This window comes from Dermacentor variabilis, chromosome 8 (assembly GCF_050947875.1).
Source record: "Dermacentor variabilis isolate Ectoservices chromosome 8, ASM5094787v1, whole genome shotgun sequence".
Lineage (NCBI taxonomy): Eukaryota > Metazoa > Arthropoda > Arachnida > Ixodida > Ixodidae > Dermacentor > Dermacentor variabilis.
This window is the reverse complement of record NC_134575.1, coordinates 27633471-27661106: the sequence shown is the minus strand read 5'-3', so window position 1 is coordinate 27661106 and position 27636 is coordinate 27633471. Positions and strand designations below refer to the sequence as shown.

The window sequence follows — 27636 nt, the reverse complement described above, 5'->3', positions numbered from 1 at the left end:
AGTGCGATAGCATCTTATCGCCCTTGGACTTAGTACGGCACGTGAAGCTGCTCCGCTTCTGCAGTCGCTGTTGATGACATGGTGCGCTATTTGAGAGGTGCGTTCGCAAGCAGCCGCTTCTAATTAAATCTTTTTTGAGCATCTGCGTCCGCAGAAGTTGCTATTTATTGTCCCGGTACTCCTTTGATGCAGCAGTGGAATTTCGTTATGTTTAAATCATATGTAAACGCACTTCGTTATATTTAGGTTCTAAATACATGGTGTTCCAAACGCATGGCGGAACGGAACTTGCACGACCCAATTGCGCAAAGCTTTTACGACTGAATGTCTTGGCTTGACTGTACTGCAGTTTAGGGGTGGTCGGTGACTAGTAGGTCAACTAGGCTTTGCTTGTTTCGGTTTCGAGGAGGCACTGGTGATATGGCCGGTGACAATGCTGACAACGTATCGAAATGAAATTATCTCTATTTCTGCTTTACTTGGGCGCCGAATTGGCACGGAGCCATGAAGTCAGAATTACCTCACAGCCAGCTGCAAGGAGTCAAAAATTTTGGTCGCCCTTGTGCATTAATATCTTGTGAGCAACACAGCAGGTTGCTGTTAAGAATTCAAGAACCCCCGGGGTGATCCACAGGGCGGGCTACCAGAGCAGCTCAGTTTTATTTTCACCTATAGGTGCATTTCACTTGGAGTAGTATTTGTCGTCTGGATGGCATCATTTTTCAGAGTCTGTGTTTCAACCCACCTGTCTGAAATCTCGAGTTTTATTTTTTCACGACGTGGAGACTCATTGTGCGAGAATTTGCCCGCAGGTGTGGACACGGACGAGCTGGACAGCAACTTGGAAGACTTGGAAGAAGAAGTGGTTGAGTTCCTCGTGAAGGAAGAAGAAGTACCCCTAGACGCTGGTGACACAGACTGAACTCAGCTGAGAGAGAGAATGAGCCATGTCTCCTCCAGGCCATCCTGGTAGCTGCTCAGAAAATAAATGCCTCCTTGTTTATCAACATGTTTATTATTTAATGAAATGCTGACACCACAGCAGCCAACTCTCCCTCGAGTCTTCCGTAAAAATTACAAATTCAGTTTCCTTCATGATGTTATGAATTTTGCACCAAGTTTTCCGGGAAACGATTTCTCCAAGGAAAAGCTTTGCTTGTCAGTCTCAGGATCTTCTGTTGCAAATCTTCTGATGAGAGAACTTAAGATGTTTGCTTCCTTTGAGCAAGTTTGTACCCACAGTTTCCTGAAGATAATGAAATCGGCAACAGCAAAGTTGCCGAAAGAGTAACTGTGATCTAAAATCAGTCTGCTGCTTGTTAGTCTTTATTGTTCTAAGTTTGCGGCTGGTTGTATGCTGTGTCCAAAGGTAGGTAATCGTTAATGAAGCGTGTATGTATCCCATTGAGCCGCATGCTCAGAGGAAACTTTAAGATAAAGTGCTTCCCCTCCCCCTCGGTGTCACGTCTGTGAGAAATTTATGAATTTTGATGTGCGCGGATTGGGAGCTATGCTGACACACATATTCAGAGTTGTAAATGGTCTGCTACAAGCTTCTTGCACATAAGAAGACTTGGAAAGTATGAGTGTTGGGAAACATAGAACAACTTCATTAATCTGTTCCTGTCGTGTTTTCACAGCTGTTACTCTGCAGCGCCCGTCTCGTGGCCTTCGATACCTTGCACGGTTACTCCAATATATAAGGCTGTGTGAAAACTCGGGAAGAGTCATTACTATTGAAGATTTGGCCTATGTGCCAGATGAAAATTACAAGCATCATTTACTGTGATTCATGGCTTACCTCAGCTCCAAAAAAGCATCTATAGTTCAATCCTAAAGGGTCAGACAACTGATTTTCAAGCAGTCCCCATTTCTTGGCACGATGGAAAGCCTACTATCTGAAGCATCTAGGTATATCCACGACAGTTTATCTGTGGAATGTCGGGAAACTTTATAATGAAAATGCACACCTCCTCTTGGAGTTGTCTAAGTATGCATAAGCATTGTGCCACTTGCTCGTGTCCACGCAGCCGGTGTCATTACCAATGTTTGAAACGTCATCCAACCAGTATAAACACTTGTTAGTCATCAACCTTATCGAACACGATCCAAGCCTTATCAACCCTTATCGCAATCGATCCGATTCCTTTCAACCCTCATCTGTCATGAACCTTGTCGGACATGATCTGACCCTTATCGAATCTTATCGGACTTGATCTGACCCTTGTCGGTATTATTAACCTTATCAGAATTACTCCAACCATTATAAGACCTCATCCATCCGCGTCGAACCATTATCAACCGTGATGAGACCATATAACCCCTCATCACTCCTTACCATCCTTATCAACTCCTTCACTGCTTACCCATCTGTGTTGTGCGACGTGAAGCGCATGAGCCCTCGTAGATCGGCTGCATTTTAGTCGGTGAAGGAACGCGCCAGCGGAAGGCATCCCGCAACAACCTATACACATTGGGGATGTGGCGTGTGTGGCATTAAATTTTCGCAAGATCAGAATTTTGCTGATATCTACAATGCTCCAAGCCAGCTATGCATGCGGTCTTGGAGTTGACTTTTATTCCAGCATCACCAAATCTTTCAACAAAGCATTCATAGAAACTTCTTTTTTTTTTTACATTTTTGTACTGCTGGTACAACACATTCATATTCAGATATTGGCAACTGCAGAATCGGTTATTTGTGCTGGCAACACTGTCCAGATAAATAAAGATGGCTACAACGCCCAGGTTCACAGCCATGGTTGAAGGAAAAAATATAGGAGGGAGCATTACATCAAGTAGCCAGCATTGGCAAGTGAACGCTCCATGAAGCCACAGTAGTGGCCTAACATGTGACCTCTTGCGTCGAGATCACTGAGCAAGAATTGAGATTTGCCAAGATGTTTGGTTTCCAGTAGCTACGCCAGTAGATTTTCCTTAGTGCGCGTTCGGGTGCCCTGCCGTGCCTCTGCCTGCAGAGCGGGTACACTAAAACCAACCACGCACTTTGATGTGCGATCACGTGTTTGGCCACCACTGGCCCAGCAGATTTCGGCTTCAATCGCATTGCGGTATGCTCCCTCATTTATTCCTTCCTCCATGTTCACAGCGGCATTCAGGTGGCTCTTTCGTTTAGTGCTGCTTTCACGCATTTCTTGTTTGTGGCGTCTAATCGAGGTGTTTCATTGAAGCTGAAAGGATCCTTCCTGCCGATTGCCTTATTTTGATCAGTATCAGGGATTTCAGCGACGAAACCGCGGCAATCGTTGCACTTTGCGTGCCAACGTCCGGCCTGCCCAGCAAGCCGCATTAAGTTTCTTTTTACAGTGGAGCTGTTAGCACCTCGCTGGGTTTCTCTTGACGTTCGCAGCTTCGCCAAGCTGGGAGAGAAAGATTGAAAGCCATAGATGAAAGCAGAGTATAAAAATAGAATCGCGCAGCATAGCGATGCTGCGAGGGTGGGTGGAGCCTAGCGGGGAAGAAGGAGCGACGCGGGGGTTGCACAGGTGGTGTGACGTCATTTCTCTCCGATAAAAACTCGCGCACTCACTTCGGCGGTCCTCCTTCTTGCAGTGGACAAAATTCTGCGTGGCTTTACTATCGCAAACATCAGAAACCAGCAGAGCTGGGGGAAACCCAGCAAAAGTTAGACTAAGTGTGCGGTTTAGCACTACTTTACTGGCCTTCCCCCAGCTCCGCTGGTCTCTGGTGTCTTGCAATAACAGAGCCACACACAATTTTTCTTCAAAGAAAAAGCCTTTCAAGCGTGGCGGAGGTTAACAGAAATGGAGGTGTTTGTGCATATCGGGCCTCTGAAAAGTGCAAGCACTTGGCGGTGTTGCTCCACTGGTACAGGTGCGATATCCGACTGTTTTCAACATTCATAGGCAACTCTGCGAATCGTGTTGTAGTATATATCACGCATGTAGCATCTCACAATATACAAGCAGTGACGTCTGCCTTGTTTTCAGAAGCTAAATATAGATATTCCGGGCTGATACAACGAGGCCGAAAACTGTGAAGTTACCTGCTCAGTGTGTCTTGCGATACAAACAAACGAGAGTTCCGTCATTTGCGAGTCGGGGTCACACCTTTATTCTTATGCTTAGCTGATACGTGAGATAGGGTCGTGTGCGTCCAATGACTTCATCCTTGCGGTAAGCCGTGTTTGAGCTAGGGCCCGGGCTTGCTAAGACCCGCCGCCCGTGGAAATGATCAAACCCTATAGTGAAACGCGAGAAGTGAATAACAACCAATCCGACCAAGTTGAGTTTCTTCCAACAGGTTTACAAAATTTAGCAAGGGTTTTCTTTTCTGCAAAGTCACTTGCATTAGTGTATAAATGCATGACTTGAAGAAAGCGAACTTGACCAGTTGTAATCGAATGCAGGTGTGTGCACAGTGTCGCGAAGCAAACTATAGTGGCGCCGTGCGCACGTCGAACGCTCGAAATCTAAAACGAGCGCTGTTTGCAGTTGCTTCTATATACCTTGCGAGCCAATGAACTGACAACTCACCGCGTTGAATGAGAGAACAGCGTCTTCTGCTTGCACTGCTGAACTAAAGCATGCCATGAAAACGTGTCGTGTCAACTTCAGACCTTCCGAGGCAATTATATCATTTCTGCTACCGTTCCTGCCGACAAAAGTACATCAGTGAGAATATTCCTGCTGCTTAAAGCGTTAGTAATACTAATTCTCGGGCAGAAAACTGTAAACGAGCGAGAACCAAATACAGCTTAAGCGTATATCACTATATAATTTTTCAAAGCGTGTGCCTGGAGAAACTACACTCCGCATTATGAAACGCCAGCAACATAATTAAAATAAACAGAAAGAAAGTAATGGTCTTCTAGCCGGGAACAAAGAAATCGCCAGTGAAGTATGTTGAACAAACCGGTTTATTATCAGTCACCTTTTCCTCATGCGGAAGTTTGTTATCCAAGTCGCGTTCTCCGATGCGCGTCGTCTGCTTCTTTCTAGAAACGATAAAATCATGCATTGCCCTCTTTCCACCGCGATGACACGCATAATAGTTATCTTTCGACGTCCATCTTGTTTTCATTTTCGGGCTTGTGTGCAGTGGCATCACGGCGCTTTGAGATCTACGAGACATTCGGCGCATGCCTTGATAGGAGGCCCTCTTTCTCTGTAAACCTGAACCGGGATTGGATGGTTCTCGGCACAGCCGCTAGGAAGCGAGCATTTACTTGCAGTCGCCAATCTCCATTGGCACGATAGTTTCAAGACGCATTCCAGACGGTCGTCGATCCCTTTACATTCACGCAGTAATAACGAAGTTTTCTGAGTATGTTTCGGTTGTTTGTTAACCTTCTATTCGTTTTAAAAGGTAAGTTCTTTTGTCTGCAGCCGCGTACTAGCCAGAAACTTTTTTCGAGGAGGCACCCACTTGGGGATCGAGTGGGGAAGAATGGAATGAGGGGGTCTAGGAAGACCATATACTAAAAAGAAATTTCGGGAAGTGGGGTTGGCATATGCCCGGTGTGCCACCCCTTGCTTCGCCGCTGATGAGTAGGGCTCCTGCGGTCGGGAGCTAAGTTTTACCGCAACGTACGTTCACTTCCCGTAGTTCCCTGAAAACGTATCCACGTCTCCTACTGCATGTTCGTTTGATGATGCTTCGATATGCCGCACCTGACATGACGTCACAGAGAGTTTGCGGGGACTTCAACGGGTCGGCAGCCACCTGTCAGATTGTTGTGGTTGGCCTTCTGCATTACGAAGTTTCTGCTCGTGGTAGGAGTAGCTTATTTGGTATTCTAGAAGCTATAGTCTATACATACGTAGATAAATATTCCGCGCCATACGTTTATAATAGCCAATAAAAATGACCTTAATCGCTAATGGCCATAGCGCGTGGACCGAACCGGTCGGGCAGGTCTAGTCAGCCGTGCGCCTGTCCGATGAAGGTGATCCACTGAGGCGGGCGATCTTTAGGATGGCGTATTATAGAAGCCTGAACCAACTATAGCCAACTGTAGCCCAACAAGAAGTGATGCGTCAGACACGAACTTGTCAGTGTGTGTAATGAAGTTTATTGCCTTTTTCGCTGCGAGGCAAACCCACGCAGCCTCAGCCAATAGAAAGGAAGCCAGGGGCACGGGTCTATAGGAACAATCACTCCTCGCGACAGTTCGTGTGGCTCCGCATTGGATGGCGGAACCAGCGCTGGCCAGGCGCTAAGGCAGCGCGCAACTTAATCGGGCCTACATCAACCGGTAGGGAGCTGGGCCACGAATATGGCTCTATAGTATAGATTTCGATAACAACGTCACGATAACAAGTGGACATCTTTAGCTAGATGCCTCCGGCCAAGCTTTGCCCATGGCTATGCGCGTTGCGCTGAAGTGCGCATGCGCTCCTACATTCTAGCACGCCGGCGCCGAAGGGGGGTTTGAGGCTGCAGACGCATGTGCCTCAATATATGAGCCGCGAATTTGCAGGCGCAAAATGGCAGCTACGTGTCACTAAAAAATTTCTTCCGTTCACTATAGTCTATGGGCTGTGCACCGCGGTGATGCTGTTGTCAGGCGAAATTTCGGCGCTGCATTCGTTGCTCCATGCAGCCTCGAAATTCACGTGCCACTGCTCCTTCGCTGCTGGCAGTTGAGGCCGCACCCACACGGCCAAGACAAAACGTCGTAGTACGTTCAGCCAAAACGTAGCGCTGCGAGGACCGTGGCGACGTAGAGCGCCACGAGGAAGTCGGCGCCCACGCTTCCGCTGCTACTCGGATCCCCAGCACAGTGAGGCGTGTCGGGCCGAAGCTCGCTGATGGCGACGGTCCTGGAGCTGGTCCCCGGAAGGGTGCAGCGCGGTTCGGCGCTGTAGGTTTTCGCCGCCTCCGGCGATTTGGACAGGTGGCGCCTCTGTCGCAGCAGGCGTCGCCGGAACCACAGCAAGCGGCAGTCGCAAGTCCACGGGGTGCCTCGCAGTGAGAAAGAACCTGCAGAACAGTGAGTATATGCAGTGGAGTCCGTTTATCTCACTCGGGCGTGCATTAAGAAGTATACTAAGGGCTAAAGTGACACCGGAAAGCCTACATTGCAAACGCCTCTCGTGAACTGATGTAGATAGTTTGCCCCTTGACGTCGCGTACGCAGCTTCGCAATGTGCTACGGTGGCTATGCGCTCTACAGTAATGCTTCTAGACACCTTCAAAGCCCCTCCATACAAGTTTTCGGCGGTGGTGACGCGTGGAGGGTGGTGCTTTAGCCACCGCAACCGTTGCTACTACCCAAACATGGCCGCGATGACGTCAGTGCACCGTATAATTACGCGTACATCTGTTAGCTTTCTGACGATGGCCGTCCTTCACCAGATTACCACTCTGTTATCGATTTGTCGCTGCGTGCAAGAAGCGCCTGACGTGCTGTCACGTTTTCTTTTTTTTTTTTTTTGCGCACCTTCTCGGCATGCTAGATGCCTTGAGATGGCGGCCAAGGTGACGTCAGTGTAAATCGTCTGTGACCTATGGTCAATGAATTTTAATGTGTTGCTTCATGTAGTTGTTCTGTGTTTGCACCTCCTTTGGGTTGCATCCAGTGACGTGGGCGGAAGGGAGGTTTGGGGGGTTCGAACACCCCCTTCCAAATTGATCTGACTACACCCCTCGCCGTCCCTCCCCACATAAAAGAAAGTTTCAAAAGGGGCACTCCGAAAGAGTTGAGAGGCCATGAATGACAGGAAAAGGTTGAGCGTGAAGACGACTCGGGGCCAACTGCGGTTCCAAATTGGGGGGGGGGGGAGGTAGTTATGGGGATGGATCCCCCCTCCGCCTACACACGAAACGTCTCTACCGCCTCGTCAAGCACAAATGGGTAAAATGCAGGGCATGCTACGTTTCCGTGGGAGCTCGCTTATCCTATTTGTGAAAAAAAGCAACTAATAATTCCTGGTTGTTGGAATAAAGGGAGAAGAGAATTCTGCTAGCCACACCGGCAATGGCTGACTCCCGAACAGTGACCGGTAATGGTGCCGCGAAGAAAAACGAAAAATGAAGGGGAAAGAATAAAGTGGGGAGAAGGAAAAAAATCCCGCCGAACCCGTCTCATGAAGGCTACACGTCGACGTTAATGCGACTAGCATACAAGCAACGTAGGACACATCATTATTGCTGAAGACGCCTCTGTTAAGAATTTTGTAGTGGTCAGTCTGAAATTTCGACTGCTTCTGCTGTATGCGACGCCCTGTCTCCCAGATTTGCCAACTTTGCTATGACCCTCGCTCGCCAGAGTCGGCCATGATCTCGACAACATGACGATGACTGTGTGGCGTTGGAATGACGTCAATGCAACGACGAAGTCGGTATGACAACGGGATGACGATGTTGAAGTTATGACGATGATATAACGACGACAGCGTTGCGATAATGGCATAAATACAATGCGATAACGACGGCGTGAGGAAGACGGCATGACGACGCTGGAATGACGACGTACGACAACGATTACATGAAACTGGGGGGGGGGGGGCATACTCACGTTTGTTGACGACAGCGGCATGATTACGACGTAATGATGAAGAAGGAATAACGTCGATGGAACGACAGTGGTAGCATGACAACAATCGGATTACATACGTTTCTGAAATGACGATGGCACGACGACGGCACGAACGACGACATTGTGTATTATGACGATGGCGGGATGACGACGGTATGACGAGAGTCGGATGCCGAAGCTGGAATGACGATGATAGCACGAACACGAAGGCATCACGACCACGAGGCCAAGCCAGTAGACAACTTCGTTCACTGGGTCCGCGTAACAGAACAGAACAGAACAGAACAGAACAGACAGACAGACAGACAGACAGACAGACAGACAGACAGACAGACAGACAGACAGACAGACAGACAGACAGACACAGACAGGTTCAAGTGCCTGATGTAGGCAAAAGAATGTTAATCGTATTAAAACTGCTGCCTAATTTGTTATTAGAGCACGGGGACTGACCAATGTCTGATCCGATTGGACAGGTAATTGAAGAAACCCCAAAACGATGCGAGACGGGAACTTACCTACCGCAGAATACCTAGTCTGGGACAAAGATTGTTTTGCATCAAATAGGCCTCTAATGGTGACGAGAATACGCGAGCGCCATCTAGCTTACTGCTGACGTAGTGCGACGGCCGTCGCTCCTGAGCGGTGCCGTTGGCGCGCTCTTCGTCTCCCGCGACGAACGACGTGAGCGCGGCGTTGTCCGACAGGTCGACGCTGAGACGGGGCAGCTCGGCCCACCTCCGCAGGAGTCCGGCTGGCAGCGTCTCCAGGAGCGGGCACTCCCGCAGCCGGAACGTGAAGGGACCGTGCGGGTGCAGCCCTTCGAAGGCGTCGGCCGCCACCGAGCGCAGCTCGGAGCCGCTCACGCTCAGCTCGCGAATCTGCCCACGGTGAGAAGCGTGGAGGAAGGAGAGAACTCAGAAGATATGATTAGGCGACAAAATTGAAGCCGAGTAAGTCGGCCCAACACGTGATCACGTCGTGGTATACGCTCGTGTTTTCGATCGCCGTGCTTGAAAACGAGTGCGAAAGCAAAGAGAGACTGCCAGGTGACAAATCTGTCTGTCTGTCTGTCTGTCTGTCTGTCTGTCTGTCTGTCTGTGTGTGTGTGTGTCTGTCTGTCTGTCTGTCTGTCTGTCTGTCTGTCTGTCTGTGTGTGTGTGTCTGCCTGTCTGTCTGTCTATCTGTCTGTCTGTCTGTCTGTCTGTCTGTCTGTCTGTATGTGTGTGTGTGTCTGCCTGTCTATCTGTGTGTGTGTGTGTCTGCCTGTCTGTCTGTCTGTCTGTGTGTGTCTGCCTGTCTGTCTGTCTGTCTGTGTGTGTGTGTGTCTGCCTGTCTGTCTGTCTGTGTTGGCTTTGCTATTCCTTACAAAAACAAATAATTGATTGCCAGCTCATCTGAAGCAAAGTTCCGGTGTCAATGGCGATGCAGAACCTTGGATGACAAATCAGATGCACCGTCTCACCTTCTTGTTGAAGGCCCACTGTATTTGGTAGGAGAGGCCCGGCTCATCCACGTGCACTACGAGCGTTTGAAGAGCCTTGGCCTGGAACAACATCTCCTGGAGTCGAAATGCCCTCGCGCTGGAGTACGTGTTGGTTTTGACACTGCGCAGGCTCCTGCGGTGTTTCGAATAAAAAACAATAAAAACACACGTATTTGTTTATTTAGTACATACTGCAGACCGCATTGTGGTCCTTGCAGGACGGGCAGACATTGAGTACAGGACATATACAAGATACGTTCGCATACATTCATAAAATTTATAGACATTACAATGATATATTGCTCACAGAAACACTTAGTGAAAAAGATAAAAAAACAATACCCGCGCAAGACAAGACTCACACAAGACCGTGTATTATCTTAGATTGCACCTGCACCGCTAGCCTGTACTACAAATCCTCTTCTGCTGAGAGTGACATGCCCGTATTTATGTCACAAGAAGCCAACAAACGCTGACACCAACGAAAACATAGGGGAAATTACTTGTGCTTAATAAATGAAATAAAGAAACGATAAACTCAACGAAATGAAAGTGGACGAGGAAACAACTTGCCGCAGGTGGGGAACGATCCCACAACCTTCGCATTTCGCGTGCTATGCTCTACCAATTGAGCTACCGCGGCGCCGTTTCCCCATCCACTTTCTTGGGTATTTATGTTTCGTAGTAGAACCCTGGGAGCGTTAGCCAGCGCCACCACTCACAAACCTTGGCGGTGGACGTGGAACCTCCTTTCTGCCGCAGGCGTGGCGGTAATATAACTGCGCGTTGGAATCGGTGGCGCCGTATAGAATCCTGCAACTGTTGTCAATTATTCACCCGTTTCATTGCTGCGCCTTGACCTAGGGAAAGCTGGCGCGCGCACACGATGCTCTAGCACGTGATGCGTCACGTGACGCAATCGCCAATCGCCTGTGTTGGCGTTATGCGGACGACGTACACTATAAGAACACTAGTGTTTCTGCCGAGCTGCTGCGCCGCTGGCCATGAGCGAAACGGGAAGTATAAGCGTTAAGCTAGCGGTATCAAATTTTCATTGGGCGCTGACTGCAGTCAACGCTTTCCTGTCGGTCCCACGTCGTGCGCCGTCCAGGGTGTACGGATGGATGGATGTTATGAGCGTCCCCTTTGGAACGGCGGGGGCGGTGGGTTGACTCACCAAGCTCTTGTTGTTATCTTGCCTAATGTCCTACCTATGTTAAAAAGAAAAAAAAGGGAAAGCAAAAAAAAAAAATCCGCGATGCATTCCCATAACCAAACTTTCTGAACCCATATTGTGAACTTCTGAAACAACGCCTCCGTTGTTTGTCGTTTCCCTACTTTTCTTCCATAAATCTTCCAATTACCGCTTACTAATTTCTACTGCGGACACGTCTACTTTCCTCTTGCTCTCGCTGAACCCAAAGACCTTAAGGAGGCCAGAGATGCCTAAATTGACTGCTGGGCAGATGTCTTCACGTTCTAATAGAACATGCTCCATCGTTTCCCTATCTTTACCGCAGCAAGCACATGCTTCTTCCTTATATCTCGCTTTGTAAGTGCGTGTTCTAAGGCATCCCAATCTCGCTTCGAAAAGTAATGAGCTTCCCTTTGAGTTATCATAAATTCTTTCCTGTTTTCGTTTTTTCCTCTTACGTAGTTACTCATGGCAGGCTTCTTTTCCATTGCGGCTACCTATGAGATTTTCTCAACCTCTCTGACTTTCCGCTTGACGTTCTTTGTCGCCATGTTGCTCACCATACAGGTCGCATACTTGCTGGTAAGCTTCCTAGTTATTTTTCTCCACTGTGAGTCAATGTTTTTCCTGTACAAATACCTGAAAACTCTCTCAGCCGCATTTCGAAATATAAGTTCTGGAACCATTACAACTTTACACAATAGGTAAGAGGTGCTTTACAGCATCTCTTACCTATTGTATCCCCGTAGCGCTCTGTGTTTCATTATGGCCGCATTTCTCTTCCCCTTTGCCGTTATTGTTTTTCCCTCTCTGTCAATATATATATTGCCTTCGTTTATCCATATACCAAGACATCTAAATTTATTGACCAGAGGTACTTCCTGGCCATGAATTGACACTGCCTGTTCAATATTTTCATTGAATACCATAATACCTGATTTTCTAACGCTAAATTTCAGACCTAAATTCTCGCGTTCCTGTCCACAGAACCCTAGCCAGACGTTGCAAATCACATTCCTTGTTAGCTAGCAACACAATATCGTCCGCATAAAATAAACCTGGGAGCTGCTGCTCTACTACTGTGCCCGACTGTTTGTATGAAAGATTAAACCCAATATTAATTTCCTGTAGCGCCCTTTCCATCCTCACCATGTACATCATAAACAGCAGTGGGGATAAAGTTGCGGTCTACGTTGTCATACGTTTCTGTCATGTCTAAAAAAGCCACATATAACGGATTCTTTCCACTCTGGATATTTCAATACACTTAGTAAGGACAAATAAGTTATCATCCGGATGCCTACCTATTCTGAAGCCATTCTGAAGTTCTCCCAAAATGCCATTATGTCTGCCCATGCTTGCAGCTTTAATTTAATTGCCTGCATTGCTAACCTGTATATTACAGATGTAATGGTCAACGGTTTATGTGAGGGATTTATATCTTTCTACTCATTACCTTTATAAGTTAAATTCATTCTACTTTGTCACCAACTGTGTCGTATTCGTCCATCTTCGAATCTTTTTTCTACTCCTTTCAACAGAGCTTCCTTACTTTTTGGCCCTAGTTGCTTAATCAGCATAACGGGGAGCCACGCCTAGCCGTGTGGCTGTGCGCCTCAGAATTTTCTCTTCAGCTTTTTTCCAGTTGGAATTTGTGAGCACCAGCTCCTTTTCTATCTGGTTCTCTTTCATGCGCCTTTTTTCTTCAAATACGACATCGTCATTGCCTTGGAAAGATTCGACTGTTATTTTTCGGATGTAATTTAATGCCGCGTTTCTTTCGAGTTTGTTTTCATATTCGTCTAGGGTATGTTGTATTGTTCCAGACTTCCTGCCTACTAAGTTTATGGGGTTCCAAAATATTCTAGTTGCGGCCTTCTTTTTCCCACGTGTTCTTGACAACCAACATTCACTTTCATCTTTTATCTTTGCTCGAACCAGTATTTGAACCATACATTTATTTTCTCCCGGCATAGTAGGATGGATATGGATGCTATGAGCGTCCCCTTTAGAACGGGGTGGTGGGTTGCACCACCAAGCTCTTGCTATTATACCGCCTAATGTCCTACCTAGGTTAAACAATACAAAAAGAAAGAAAAACGCTATGAACTCCCACAACCAAATTTTCTGATCCCATATTGCGCACTGTGCTTTTGTATGTCTCCATTTTTTGTCGTTTCCCTACTTTTCTCCCACCAATCCTCTAATCGCCTCTTACTAATGCCTATTGAGGACATGTTTACTTTTCCACTACTCTCCCTGAGCCCAGGGGCTTCAAGGAGGCCAATGGTGCCTAAATCGACCGCTGGGTAGACGTCTTCACATTCTAATAAAATATGCTCCACAGTTTCCCTAGCTTTACCGCAGCAAGCACATGCTTCTTCTTCCTTATATCTCGCTTTATAGGTGCGTGTTCTAAGGCATCCCGATCTCGCTTCGAAAGTAATGAGCTTCCCTTTGAGTTATCAGAAATTGCTTCTTTCCTGATTTCGTTTTTTCCTCGTGCGACGCCCTAAACGCCACCTGGCGACGCTCTTCATCACGCCAGCGTTGTGAGACGCCTGGCAGCTAGCTGCCCTGTTCTGCCCAGCAGGAGCTGCGCCGGGTCGAGCCCCCGTATAGTTAGAACACAGTTCGAAGAGTTCAAGCGCGACACTGATTCCTTAGTGTCGCTGTCAGTGCTTCGACTTTCGGACCAGACTACGAACTTTGAGTTCTAAATTTTAATCAAACGTAACACTTAAATTTTCTTCTGGTTTCTCTGGCTTCGTTATCTGTTTATTAGCACGGTTGTGACCAAAAAAAAAAAAACAAATAGAGCACCTACGAATTACTTATTCAGTTGATCACTCTAGCTAGTGTACCATAAAGAAATGAGAGTCGCGCGAAGCACTTCTCCGACTCTGCAGTTTTCTCCAACTCTGCATCCCGTCCATCAAGAAAGCACGGCAGGAAACGTATATGTTACGAGCAGACGAACCACGCGATCACAAGGGGAGGGGTGACAGTCCTGCGGCAGACCTTACTTGAGAGGATCCAATGTGCGGGCATCGAGGAATTTCAGCTCGAGGCCCCTGATGTCGAGGTGATGAAGCGTGCTGAGCGGCTTGAAGCTTCCGCTCCCGAGCCCTCTGATGGGATTTCCGGAAACATCCAAGCTGCGCAAATCGGTCACGTGAGCCCACCATCCAGGGTCTATCTCTCGAATGCGGTTGGACGAGAGGTCAAGCGTCCTGAGCTTGCTCACATTTGCGAAAGACGTGGCCGAACAGTTTGCGATCGAGTTTAAGCCGATCGAGAGTTCGACGAGGTTCGCCGCGTTCACGTCCGGCACTGAGGTGAGGTTGCAGTCGTCGAGAGCAAGGAAGGTTACGGGCAGGTTCAGAGATCCCGGCTCCACTCGAAGCAGGGGGTTTCGAGACACGTCCAAGACCACCAGGCGGCTGAGGTTGGCGAAGACCTGGCCCGGCAGGATGATGATCTCGTTGGACGACAGGTTTAGGCTCTCGAGGTTGAAGAGGTGATCGAACTCGGTCGCCGCGATGAGCTTGATGCGGTTGTGCGACAAGTCCAAACGCGTCAAAGTGGTTCGAGTGGGCGCGAACGCCTTGGTGAAGGGCCTGGGAAGCGAGTTGTGCGACAGAGAGAGGTGGACGAGCGGCGTCCCTTCGAACGCGTCTTCCGGCAGTGACGCGATACGGTTGTTATCGAGAGCCAAGACTTGGAGGCGAGCCATCCTCGTGAAGGCCTCTTCGGGGAGTGCGGAGAGCCGGTTGTGACTGAGCAGCAGCACGCAGATCTCGGACGACGCTTGAAAAGACCGCGGCGAAAGTTGAGCGATTCGGTTGTGGCTCAAGTCGAGAACTTTGACCCGCGGCAGCTCCGACGCCACTTCGACGGACACGGTTGACAGGAAGTTGTGGGACAAGTTGAGAAAGGTCAAGCTGTGCCGTGTTGTCCAGAAGAAATGGCGGGCTATGCTTTCGACGAGGTTGTGGCTGAGGTCGAGGGAAGTCACGTTAAGGATGGCGTGCTCGGCTCCGTCTTTTAGTTTGAGGTAGGTTATTTTGTTGCGCGATAGGTTAAGCTGCAGTAAGTGATGCGTGTTCCAGTTAGCAATAAACTGCACGTTGAACTCTGGCAACTTGTTGAAACTGAGATCGATATCCCTGAGTCGAGGGAGGTCAGATAGTGCTCCTGCGTCCATCACCGACACCTTGTTGCGCGACAAGTTTAATTTTGTCAGGTTGTGCAAGTTGTTAAAGGTGTTTGTTTCAAGGCGAGTGACTTCGTTCACAGACAAGTCAACGGCTTGTAGGCGTGCTAAATCGCTGAATGTGAATGGCTGTATCTCCTTTATGTGGTTTTGGTTAACCTTTATTGTAGTCAATTTTGTCTGAGCTGTTCCGTTCAGAAAATCCTTTGGAAAATAACGCCAATCATTCTGCATCACGTTGAGCGCGATAAGCTCACTCATTTGGTTCAATGGTGTCGGTTCCAAATTAGGTAACCTGGCATAGGTGGCGTCGAGGCTGTTAATTCGTTGACACGATTGAAGAAATCTGTTTACAGTGTCCAGTACGAGCCGAGTTCCAGAAATATCGATGGCTTTTAGGTTTGAGCATCCTTTGGGGAACCAATTAAAATTGAGTGTCGTTATGGGATTGTACGCGAGGCGCAGGTTTGCCAACTTCGAAAGCATTTCAAAGGCATGCTCCTCGATGTACACTATGTTGTTCCCGCTGAGATCTAAAGACAGAAGCCCGTCAGGACCATGCTTAAAGTCCTGCCTTTCTATGGAGGTTAAAGCGTTGTCAGCCATGTTTAGCGACTTCAGTCTAGACAAGAATTTTAGCGCAATTTTGGGAACTGCGTCGAAATTGTTGTCCGAAATGTCCAGCACACGTAAGCTGACCCTGCACGAAAAAAGATCGTACTCGCCGAACTCCGACAACTGGTTGTCGCGCATGTTTAGTGTATGAAGTCTTCGGAGCTTTCCAATAGTCCGGGGAAACTCGCGCAGCTTGTTGTGCGCCAGGTCCAAGTGAACAACGACATCGTCTAAGCCTTGAAACAGCCCTTCGGGTAGTGACTCGATGTGATTTACCGAGAATGAAACGTGTCTCGGCGCCAACGTCTTGAAGAGGTTCGGTGGCACGTAGCGGTGGTAGTTGTCCGCCAGCACCAAATGGCGGACGGTGACTTTCTTTTGATTCTGGAACATTCTCGGAGGCAGCTGGGAGATGACGTTTCGGCCGAGGTTCAAGGTGTCCAGGTGCTCCGTGGGGAGGGTCCAATTAGGATCTAATCGCTGTATCGCGTTGTCGCCCAAGAGCAAGTAGGAAAGATTCCTGAGTTGAACGAATGTGGTTCCTGGTACCTGTTCCAAAAGGTTCCCTGTCAGGTTGAGCCTCACCAGAGATGGCGGGAACGGACGTCCCTCAATCCTGAGGATGTTGTTGTTATCCAGGTCTAGGATGGTCAGGTTGCCGAAATAGTAAAACATGACGTCATGCACGGACGTTATGACGTTGCTGGAAAGATGAAGGCTTCTGAGGCTTAGGAGGCTACGTGCCACTGCGGCCAGCTCCTTCGCGTCCAGTTCACCGATGCTGTTGAACCTCAGGTCCAATCGCTGCAGGCGAGTCAGCGGAAGCACAGCTCCAGAGGGAAAGCTCGTCAACCGGTTTCTGCTCAGATCCAAGTTGGCCAACTTTGGCACGCTCGCGAATGCGCCGTCTTCGATCTGACTGAGCTGGTTGTCGTTTACATGAAGGGACGTGACGTTGCTAGGACGTAGATGCGAGGAGTTCTTAAGTATCCTCAACAACGTGCATCCCTCGACGGTCACGTCAGCGTATCCACTCATTTCCGGAAGTGTCGTCAAGGGGACTGCCCGGCAATGCGCCTTCATGCGGTCCTGGTCGCAGGTGCACAAGGCGTTGAAGTCGCAAGGTCGAGCACCGCCTTCGGAGTCTCGAGACGCGTCCGCTTGTTGCCAAGATACGGCGTTTGCAGTGCAGAGGTGTACCAGTAGCGGAAAGGTTCTGAAAAGAGAAAGACGCAAAACAAGTTTGTTAATATTGTGCTATGACACGATAATATTTCTCTTACATAAGCAGACGTTCGTTGTGAGGGCGATACTAAAAGAAGAAACAGTCTCGTCAATAAGCAAAGTGACGCAATAGTTGGCGCAAGAATGAAGTTAACGCAGGAAGTCTCTCACTATTTCGTCTGGTGTCGTTTAGAGTGAACGAGTGAGCGAATAAACTTTTATTGGGTCCAGCAAAACGCGATAAAACGGCGCACCCGGCTAATCCCACGACGGGACTGACAGATCTAACATGCCGGCCCGATCGCGGGCGCGCTGGACGGCCAGGATTTGATCCTCACAGATGTGACTTCGCAAGAGCGCGTCCCACTCATCCTGGGTGAACATCGGGCCCAGCGACCCGCACTCCTAGAGCATATGAGGCAAAGTATCAACGTCAACACAGGCCACGCAAGAACAATTCGGATATATGCTGTTAAGTTAGTATGCTGCTTTGGGTATATGCCTTTAAGGGACGCCGGATCTGGGTAGGAGTAAGCACTTTCGCAAAACAAATGGGCATGGGCAGGACATGTAATGAGGAGGGAAGATAACCGATGGTCATTAAGGGTTACTGAATGGATTCCAAGGGAAGGGAAGCGTAGCAGGGGGTGGCAGAAAGTTAGGTGGGCGGCTGAGATTAAAAAGTTCGCAGGGACAACATGGGCAAAATTAGTACATGACCGGGGTAGTTGGAGAAATATGGGAGAGGCCTTTGCCCTGCAGTAGGCGTAACTAGGCTAATGATGATGATGATGATGATGATGATGATGAGCACTTTCGCAGATGTGGGAGAACAATCTGCTTTCGAGAAGAACACTTTTCTGATGTCGACTCTGTCTTTGTGGAGGTAGCGCTCCCCGGTGTTGGGGAAAGCGACCAACTTTCTTTAAAATGTCGTAAAGAAGGATCAAAGAATACTTTTTATTGGTGGGAGGTCATTAAACAACTGACTGGTCTTTGCAAAAATGACTTTATGGGACGACACCATGACTGCAATGTCTGCTTCTACGTCTTCATATGTACGACGTTGTGTATTTTCCAGAGAAGCCTGGCTGACACGCCTTGGTAGTCGCGTGACACCTCAGTCTATGTCGACTTGGAACAAGACAAAGTGGTAACTTTGATCAATAATTTTCGATATTTCATGACGACACAGTGAAAACGCCATTTCTTCCGTAAGCCTTCAACTATGTTCGTAATGATTGGCCACTGTCTAACAGAGGTGGTGAACTGCTCAAGTGGTATTTTCAATGCCAGAATGGGTCGCGTCTCCCAGATTGGCGGTTTTTTCATGGAAGACGCCTGGTGATTCCAGCCTCTTTTTAGCAAGATGCTTTGTAACGCCTGTATGTTGCTCAACAACAACAACATGGCAACAACGACATGGCAACAACAACAACAACGACGACGACGACGGCGACGACGACAGTGCAACAACAACAACAACAACAACAACGACGACGACGACGACGACGACGACAACAGTGCAACACTGTACTGGCAAACAATGAAGGTGGAGATTGTAAGCATAATTTTGCGTTATAAATTTTTCCAGCCGCTTCAGGGATCAAACCAACTAAAGCCTACAACGGGTACAGCTCTCCCCAAACGACCTTCGAAAGCTGCGTCAATTATTTCACTTGCACAAAGTGGCATACTTGCTTATCGTTGATTATTTCAGCAGTAACTTTAAAGTTTAACTTCTCCGTGACAGCAACAAAAGTACTCCGAGACGCATATTTGCCAGATCTGGCATTCCAGCAAAGCCGTGTGCGATAACGGCCTCCCATTGAATTCCCAAGCATTCAAGCAATTTTTCCTCCATAATTATACAAGCCGAGCAATTTTGTATCACTCATCCTGCCCGCATTATCGTCAGTCCAGTGGACATGTGGGACGCTAGGTGCAGACTATCAAATACGGCCTCATGAGAACATTTATAGCTGGCACTGACATTTCAGTTGTGCTAATAGAACGTATATCGACACTGCCATATGTAACTATACCGTCACCTTCCGATCTGTTGATGGGACGTTATCAGTTGAATGTTGAACTGCGAGCAGCGAAACGGCGTACCCATAATGCTGTTTCGGGGGTTGCGGTGGTGTCAGTGATGGTTAAGGGGGGGGGGGGGTGCAGGTGGCGTACTAACAGACATATTTAGGGGGGGAGCGCAGGTGCCCGGTGTGCCCCCCCCCCCCCCCCCCCCCTCTCTGGCTAGGTTACTGGCGAGCAGCACAAAAAGACTAGACAGGATAGCGGCAAGCGTGTCTTGACTGCGCTCGTACACCATAACATACAAAAAAAAAAGAATATTTAATGTGTGATTACTAGCGCCATTCCCACTTGTGTCTGTCGCCGCCACGCTTGACGAAGGCGCTCCCCCACGTTGTTCCTCTGTGGCGTGCTCGCATCAACTTGCTGTGTAGCGTACAAGCAGTAAACGGCGTTTAAACACGAATAGTTTATATCAGAAGTCAGAACAATTGCTTTTATTGCGAAACAAACTTGACAAGTTCAACCGAACTTTTTGTGATGGGTATCTGGCCCGCATCTGGTCATTTTCGTGCGCCGATCCCGACGTTAGTGCAGTCTAAAAAAAATGTCGGTTGATTAGCCTCTGCGGCCGCTGGGCATGCGATGCTCTTCAGTGAACCTCACTCTTATCACAACAACAGACACTTGCGTAGTGACATTGTCATGTGGAGTAGACTTCGCTTAGTTTTTTTAGTAGGGGAGAGCAAGAAATTTCTTATGTACGTCTTACACTCATAATAAATATCATGGGATTACATTCTGACGACACTTTTTCACACAGTAACTTCTCTGAACTAGAAATAATTACAGGAAAAAAAGAAATCTTCATTCAAGCTCGTACCCGCACACCAACGTACAGTATATACTAGTAGTATACTACTACTACTACTATACTACTACTATACTTACTTATACTACTAGTATAAGTATATACTAGTAGCTACATATATACTATATACTCGTGGCGTCGCATTTGTAAACGAAATGCAAGAAAGTGTATATACACGTGCCAACACTATTCATGTAATAAAGTCAAAGAGCATTCAAATGGAAGGTTTGTATTATTGTTATTATTATTGTTATTGTTATTATTATTATTATTATTATTATTATTATTATTATTATTATTATTATTATTATTATTATTATTATTATTATTATTATTATTATTATTATTATTATTATTATTATTATTATATGGAAACACACAAAGGAAACAGAGAGGGAGCAAGCTGACAACTGCCACCGAGATGGGCACCATGTCTGCCTACTCTGCGGTTTGTGTTAAAATACGCGATATAAGGCAGAATACGAACCAGTCAAGTTGAGGCTTATATATTAAAGCAACCCTGTAGAAGTTGAGCAACACAGCAGCGCGCTTAAAGTGTTTAATCCGAGGAGTCGTGTCACACGGGAACTCGAAACATGAACTCCACTGCTCTGAATTCGCCAGCGGCCAGAATTGTGTTGTTAATTCTAACAATATTCTTGTGTGAGGCTTTAAAGTGACCGTGTGTTAGTTATGCCGTGCTAAATGTGAGCACAAAGCTTGGGTTAGTACGTTAAGGAACTTGACGATGAGTTCCAATTATCAAAGCAAATTTTTCATTCGACTTGCGGAGCTCTGGTCGAGACACTGATGCGCTTGAACTGCCGGCAGGATTTTTCCTTCACTTATTGTGTTTGACTGCCGTAGCCACCGCAGCAATGTTTCCGCGAAGTCTGTCGAAAATTGATCGAACCCGCGTCTTCGCGTTCGGCAGCCATAGCCAAATCCATAGCCATCAAGCCACGTCGGCGGGGTACCTTTCAGTTATATAGATGTGCCCTGAAGACTACACATACTTCCTGTTATGCGGTGATTTTTCTCAAGCCTTTGGGACGGTTCATGTGTCTAAGCGCGAACTACCCGGCGTTTGGCGTTGGCCTTTGCTTTCGATTTCACTGTCCGATTCTTTCTAGCTATCGTGTTCATTATTTCTTTTTCCTACCACTGACGCTACGAGGCTTCCACGGAACTTGCTTTCTACTAGCTTGTCGATTTGCCCCTACCAAGCTTTCCCCTATATCTTGTCATGTCGCGGGTTCGTTATGGTCCGCTGCCTGCAAAGATACGAAACGACCGCCTTTTCCACTTACTTAGCAATGTCCAGAATCGCAGTTTATAAGCTCTTCTTGCCCCCGTGGTCTCGTATACATACAGCATGTGCGTTGAAAGTCAACGAGTATTTCTATATCGAAGTAACTTTAGTTTCGGACGTACCATGGTCTCGTGCATAAAAATTTAACTCTACTGATTCTGCTATGAATGTTCGCATTAGTTCTTTAATTTTCAAGACGCGATGCCCACATATGTTGACTTTTGCTGGTTCGCGCTCGGCTTCGCCCCTGCCTTATTTGTGTTCACTTGTGTACGTGTATCTGCGCACACGAGTGACATGACCAGCTCGCTTTACCGTGACAATGAATTGCACCAGCCAGCCTGACACATGCTTGAATGCGACAACGCAATCTAGTAAAAGAAAACAGGACGTCATATCTTCATGGTCTTTCATTTCATGTTCGTTGTACAGGCTGTCCAGGCGAATGCATTAACTACAAATAGTGGATGAGAATCAGATTTTTTTTGATAATTCACTCTTCACGTTACTCACCTGCATTTAAGAATAAGATCAAGTACATTCGGCATTTCTTTCGATAATCGAAGCACTCAATTTTTCATGCATTTGTATTCAATTGGACACACATATTCACCTATTACAATACAGCCTGACACCCTAATATACTTCTTAGAGGCGTTTGCTACGACCCTCGCCGGGCAGAAGCGCTTACCTGAGCAGAAGGTGGCCTCCCGAGGAAAGTGTGGGAATGTGCATCTTGAGAGCAGTCGAAGCAAGGAAGAGACCGCGAATAACGGAACCTACATGAAAACTTCACGAACTTGACGCCCTATACAGACAGTGGCTGCATAATCTTATCATTGCAGAACCAAGACCGCTCCCCCGCAGTGGCTCCGTACGCACGACGAAGGTCCGCCACCAATTCACTCGCGGACAGACGGACACCCACGTCTCTCACGCAAGGTGGGTGCATCCTTTTCGTACCGCTGAACGCCGCTGTAACAGTCACCAGACGACAGCCATCTCCGCCGTTGCCGACACCTCCGTCTGCTTAGCTTTCGAATGAAAGCATTCGCGTGTGCACCCTCGAGGATTCACTGAAGCTACATGGCACAATGTTTTGTGTTTTCACACGGCGTTCTGCGCAGTTCTTCGTCTACGCAGGATGCCATAGACGCTCCTGCAGCGTAGGTCGCCTTTCGAGTGGCCACTCGTGAACATGGTTACAATGAAGCGCTGTGCCTCGCCTTCGTCGTCAACGATGTCGTCGTCACCGAGCTGCGAGTCGTCGCACTGGCACGCGTCAAAAGAAAGAGAGAAAGAAAATAGTGGGCTGTTTTATTTCGGGTAACGCCTGGGCCGCCGCCACCGCCTCATCGTAGCGTCGCTTGTTTGCTTTGAAAGCAAACTAGAATGATGTTCGCGAAGGTGGAGGACAGAGGTGGGGGGGGGGGGAGGGGGCAGTACCACGTGCTTCGCGGAGATGCACTCCGCAAGAGTCTCGTCTCTGCTACTATATTTAACAGCGCGAGTTTCGCGTAATAAACAAAGACCGCAGTGCGCCCCCCCCCTCTCTCTCTGTGTGCGATCGCTTCATCAGAGATGCTGAATGTGGTAGCCCTACGTGGAATTGTTACGTTGACATTTTGTGGGCAATGCTTGAACACGTAGATAACTATAGAGAAACTGCATATAACACCGACAGGATAGAAGAATAAAGAAATATATATATAGCAGGCGACTGGTCCCGAGAATTCGTCATTGACCGTTCCGTTTTGGTCGCCACAATAATATTTGCAATGTAACGCTCCACGCTTGAACACTTGGCCAAACGGCCTCACGAGAAATTCTTGTTACTCGGTGAACTGGCGTAACCCACTCTTCACGACAGTGTATCATCTTTTAATGCATTGGCATGAAGAGTGTCAAAGTGAAAAAAAGACTGTGGGTGAAGTGTGGGAACCGGTCGCGCGCTAGTGGTAGAAACGGGAGAGGATATATATATATATATGTGTGTGTGTGTGTGTCTGTGTGTAATATGAAGCAGGCCATTCGTAGCGTGAGCCCCTGAAGGACACTTTGAAATGGGGTGAACGAGGTTCATATCATGGACTTGGCACCTCAGATAGGTGCGACGTACTTCCTAACGGATTTCTCTTGGATTCACCTCTAAATCGCCACGTTATCCTTTTTGCCCATACACTCGGATGACGATGTCGCCGTGCCTTCGTGACGTTCAGTTTGTGGATACAGAAAGGGAAAGGTCCAACAGTTTAACACTGAAACTGAACTCCTCGTCATTCGTTGGACCGACAGCTGCTTCTTGAATTGCAAACGTACGTGCATTTTCTCAGACAATGTATATTACTTGTATTAATTAATCTCACGGCGCATGCTCATAACTCTTTGCGTCCTTAACTCGTGTGTGCAACTTTGTGTGCGTTTATACTATTTGAGTATATTAAGCGCATTTCGGAGTATTCTGCGGTCTTGGTGGCACAGAAGCCAGTGTCACCTAATTGAGATAAGCTCTCCTTAAAACTGTCATTAAATAAAAAAACATCTTAAGCGTTGATACACTTGAGCGACCTTTATCTTATCACTTAGAAACCTTTAAGCATGTTTGCGGGTATTCTTGTGTCGTTCTATTGTGGCTTCCTGGACTTACATTAAAAAAAATAGACTATGGGGTTTTGCATGTCGAAACCACAATTGTTTACGAGACTCACCGTAGCGGGGGACTCCGGAATAGTTTTGACCAGCTGGAGTTCTTTAACGGGCGCCCAATTCACGCTACACTGGCGATCTTGCATTTCACCCTCGTCGGAATTCAGCCACCGAATTCGGGATTCGAACCCGCGCCCTCAGGTTTAGCAGTGCAACGGCAAAGCTACTACGCCGCCACGGCGCACAATTTTGTTATCAACGTTTTTGTGACATTCCAATGCATTTGGTGTCTTTCTTGTGCATTCTGGGATTTCAATTTGCTAGTCATGTGACGACTGGAAACGTGCGGCGACTTTAATGCGATTGGCAGTGTGTTAGCTGTGTTATTGGTGATGTGTATTGTGACAAAATAGCGGCATGCACCTAATGACACGTACTCGGGACACGCGTGCCCCAGTGAGCCAAGTTGAGGTCGAAGAGGTTCAAGGTTCAATTAAAGAACGGCCATATCCGTTGTCACATACCTAGTGAGCCCGAGTTGGGGTTAAACGTGGCCATTGAAGACCGACACGTAGCCAGTGCCACGTGCCCAGTAGTTCAAGTTTGCATCACAGCGGTTCATAAAAGAGCAGCCCACACCCACTGCCAAAAACCCAGTGACCCCCACCCCAAGTTGCCGTGAAAGAGGTTCATCGAAGAACGTCACATACCTATAGTGTTACGGAACAGTGACCCGAGTTTGTCCGACGATTGGCTTGAACCCGGTTTCATCGGCACACCAGCTCGATGCTCTGCACAGTTGACCATGGCCTACCCAATGATCCAAATTGGAAAGAGAGAGTTCAGGCACGAACGTAAATGCCGTAAAGAGGGAAAGTTCCCAAGGAATTCCACTCGCATTAAAAATGTTGTCTCCCCTTGAAATTTTGTGTGGCTGGTGACGCGAATATCTGAAACACATGCCTAAATTTTGGTGGGCATGTTTCGGATTCTAACAATTGTGCATCACGTGAAATTTTAGCTATAGTACAAGAAACATTGGTGATGCCATCTATCCCATAGAGACGATGGGCGACTTTAATGCTATTAGCAATCCATGTTATGGTGTTCGGTGTGCAACTGACACTTCACATAACAATTATGAAAGGCGGCACATTCTCAATGACACATACCAAGTCACCCAAGTTTGCACAAAATACTTTTTATTGAAGAGCGGCCCATACCCAGTGGCAAATTACCATGTTACCCAGGTTTGCGTCAAAGAGGTTCGTTGAACAGCGTCACATACAGTGATCCAAGTTCGTACCACGGTTGTTTTATCCCCCTTAGTGCATGCGAGCCATGACAGAGGACCGTCATGATTATGACCATCATCATGATCATCAACATGATCATCATCATCGTGATCATCATCATCATCCTTTTCCTCAGCACATCAGCCCCATGCTGTACCCATTTAGCCATTGACCACCCAGTGACCCAAGCTGGGCGGGAGAGAGATTAGGCGCGGACATAATACATCAAACTGGGTTAAGTTCTCAAAGAATGCTAATAGGTAAAAAAAAAGGGACTTCCGCTAAATTGCCTTTATTGTACAAATCATGCGAATCCACCTTGTGACGTTAAATAAACAGAAACCGGTCAAAAAATAAAAGGCTCTTTAGGCACTTTTTTTCACAATTATACAAACCTTGAATAAAAAAATGACGCAATAGAGAGATGGCCGCAGAAAGAAAGAGTGATCAACAAAAACAAAGACACACACACAAAAAAAATGATGCTGATGACGCAGGTGACACACTTCGCCAGTGCTGCATCCACGATGCACATCTTGCGAAAGTTTTTATAAGAAGGCACAAAACGCATGCCGTCTTATACGGTGTAGCTCAGTGGAAACTAACGTGCACCGTGAAAACGCAAAATAAAACGTACATTCCGTGCCAAGCGTGCACAAGAGAAGGTCTCTCAATGCACTCCAATGGGAACACGCCATCAAAACAAGATGGCTGCGCCACTCCTTTCTTTGATTTATTAGCGGAAACTTTGCGGGGAATAAGAAGGCTCAAGTGTAAGCGTCCTCAGTGGAACTTCCCTCGTTGAAAGCATTATATTTTTTGGTTGTGGAGCGAATATAAAATGGTACGATATATGTATACGCAGGAAAATAAAGAAAGGCAAAAAATAAGCTCGGAAAAGCGCCACGAATGCGGAAAACAAGGGCCACGCACTGTCGTACGAACAGGAAAAAAAAAAAAGAACTCATGAAAATCTGATTGTCGAAGATTGGTTCTCCTCGGTACGTTTCCCGTGACGTGATCAGTCAGTATGTAAAAACAAAAAAAAACAAAACAAAGTAAAGACGTGATCCAAGTCACAAACGAACAGGCCCGGTGCTCAAGAAAGCGTGATTGTCGACGATTGGTTCTCGCCGGTACTCTTCTCGTCACGTGATGAGTCAGTATGTCAAAACAAAAAAAAGTAAAGACGTGGTCCCAGTCACAAAAGAACAGGCTCGGTGCTCAAGGAAGCGTGATTGTCGACGATTGGTCCTCGTCGGTACTTTTCTCGTCACGCGATCAGTCAGTATATCAAAATAAAGAAAGTAAAGACGTGATCCAAGTCCCCCCAAAAAACAGGCCCGGCGCTCAAGCCCTCACGCGGTGCCCTTGATGGAGAAGTCCTCGCTGACGTCGAACATCTGCGCGATGGCGTTCTGCTCGTTCTCGGCCCGTTGTGCCAGCAGGTAGAGGCAGCAGCCGAACGACAGGAACATGACGATCAGCGCCATCATCGCGACCGAGAGCCAAAGGAAGAGGGTGAGGTTGGTGCGTACCTTTGGCAGCTTGATCTCTGCGCGTTAGAACAACTATAGACAACCTCGTTTCTCATCGTTCGACAGAGGGCGAGAAAGACGACCATCAACCCGTTAGCCACAGATTCGCCATTAGATCCCCGTACTCGGAAGTGCATCTTAACGTGAAGTCGATGCTTGACTAGATCTGAATGACGCCTGGCGTGAACGGTGCCCAAGAAGCTCATTGCGAACCCGCTGTGGTTGCTCAGCGGCTATGGTGTCGGGCTGCTGAGCACGAAGTCGCGGCATCGAATCCCGACCACGGCGGCCGCATTTCGATGGGAGCGAAATGCCAAAACACCCGCGTACTTAGATTTAGGTGCACGTTAAAGAACTCCAGGTGGTCGAAATTTCCGGAGTCCTTCACTACGGCGTGCCTCATAATGAGAAAGTGGTTTTGGCACGTAAAACCCCATAAATAAAAAGAAAGCTCATTGCGTTTCCTTCGGCGCGTTCACGATAGGTGTCGTTTAGATCCAGTCCAGCGTGGGCTTCAAGTTAAGATGTATTTCTGAACACGGAAGTAAGGCTTATCTTTGTCAATGCTTTTGCTTGCATGTCTTCCTGAAGACAAGTCTCTTTCTCGAAGCACTTTCTCGAAGCGGGCTCGCAATCCACTCCTTACAACTTCAAATCACAATGTAGCAGTGAAACATATT

At 47.6% G+C, this 27636-nt stretch overlaps 2 protein-coding genes across 5 annotated transcripts in view; one reads left to right on the top strand and one right to left on the bottom strand.

Annotated features, from left to right (window-relative positions):
* eIF3b (eukaryotic translation initiation factor 3 subunit b) overlaps nt 1–1007 on the top strand; it is a 41791-nt gene extending 40784 nt beyond the window's left edge. Inside the window, exon 13 of the mRNA XM_075701583.1 lies at nt 813–1007. Within this exon, the coding sequence (XP_075557698.1) occupies nt 813–922 (110 nt within the window). The 3' untranslated portion in view covers nt 923–1007. The remainder of the gene's footprint in view (nt 1–812) is intronic.
* Nucleotides 1008–5188: 4181 nt separating this feature from the next.
* Nucleotides 5189–22767, bottom strand: LOC142589903 (uncharacterized). Of its 4 annotated transcripts, none has more exons than XM_075701579.1 (5): nt 22169–22767; nt 14232–17252; nt 9990–10143; nt 9135–9405; nt 6578–6966 (listed from the first exon to the last, which is right to left on the bottom strand). In XM_075701579.1, exons 1-5 carry the CDS (start codon nt 22210–22212, stop codon nt 6671–6673), a joined length of 3786 nt encoding a protein of 1261 aa, XP_075557694.1. In that variant the 5' UTR covers nt 22213–22767; the 3' UTR covers nt 6578–6670. The 4 variants fall into 4 exon arrangements, with proteins under 4 accessions (XP_075557695.1, XP_075557694.1, XP_075557697.1 ...); XM_075701582.1 differs by lacking the exon at nt 9135–9405 and having other exon boundaries at nt 6880–6966; nt 14232–14363; nt 14453–17252; XM_075701581.1 differs by lacking the exon at nt 6578–6966 and having other exon boundaries at nt 9319–9405; nt 14232–14363; nt 14453–17252.
* Nucleotides 22768–27636: the final 4869 nt, after the last annotated feature.

Excerpts from the sequence above, each read along its gene's own strand:
- LOC142589903 (XM_075701579.1), bottom strand. The coding sequence starts at position 22,212 with ATGCACATTCCCACACTTTCCTCGGGAGGCCACCTTCTGCTCAG. Across the intron at positions 17,253-22,168 it reads GGAGGCCACCTTCTGCTCAG|AACCTTTCCGCTACTGGTAC; the intron begins GTAAGCGCTTCT and ends TTCTCTTTTCAG. Across the intron at positions 9,406-9,989 it reads AGTGGGCCTTCAACAAGAAG|ATTCGCGAGCTGAGCGTGAG; the intron begins GTGAGACGGTGC and ends CACCGTGGGCAG.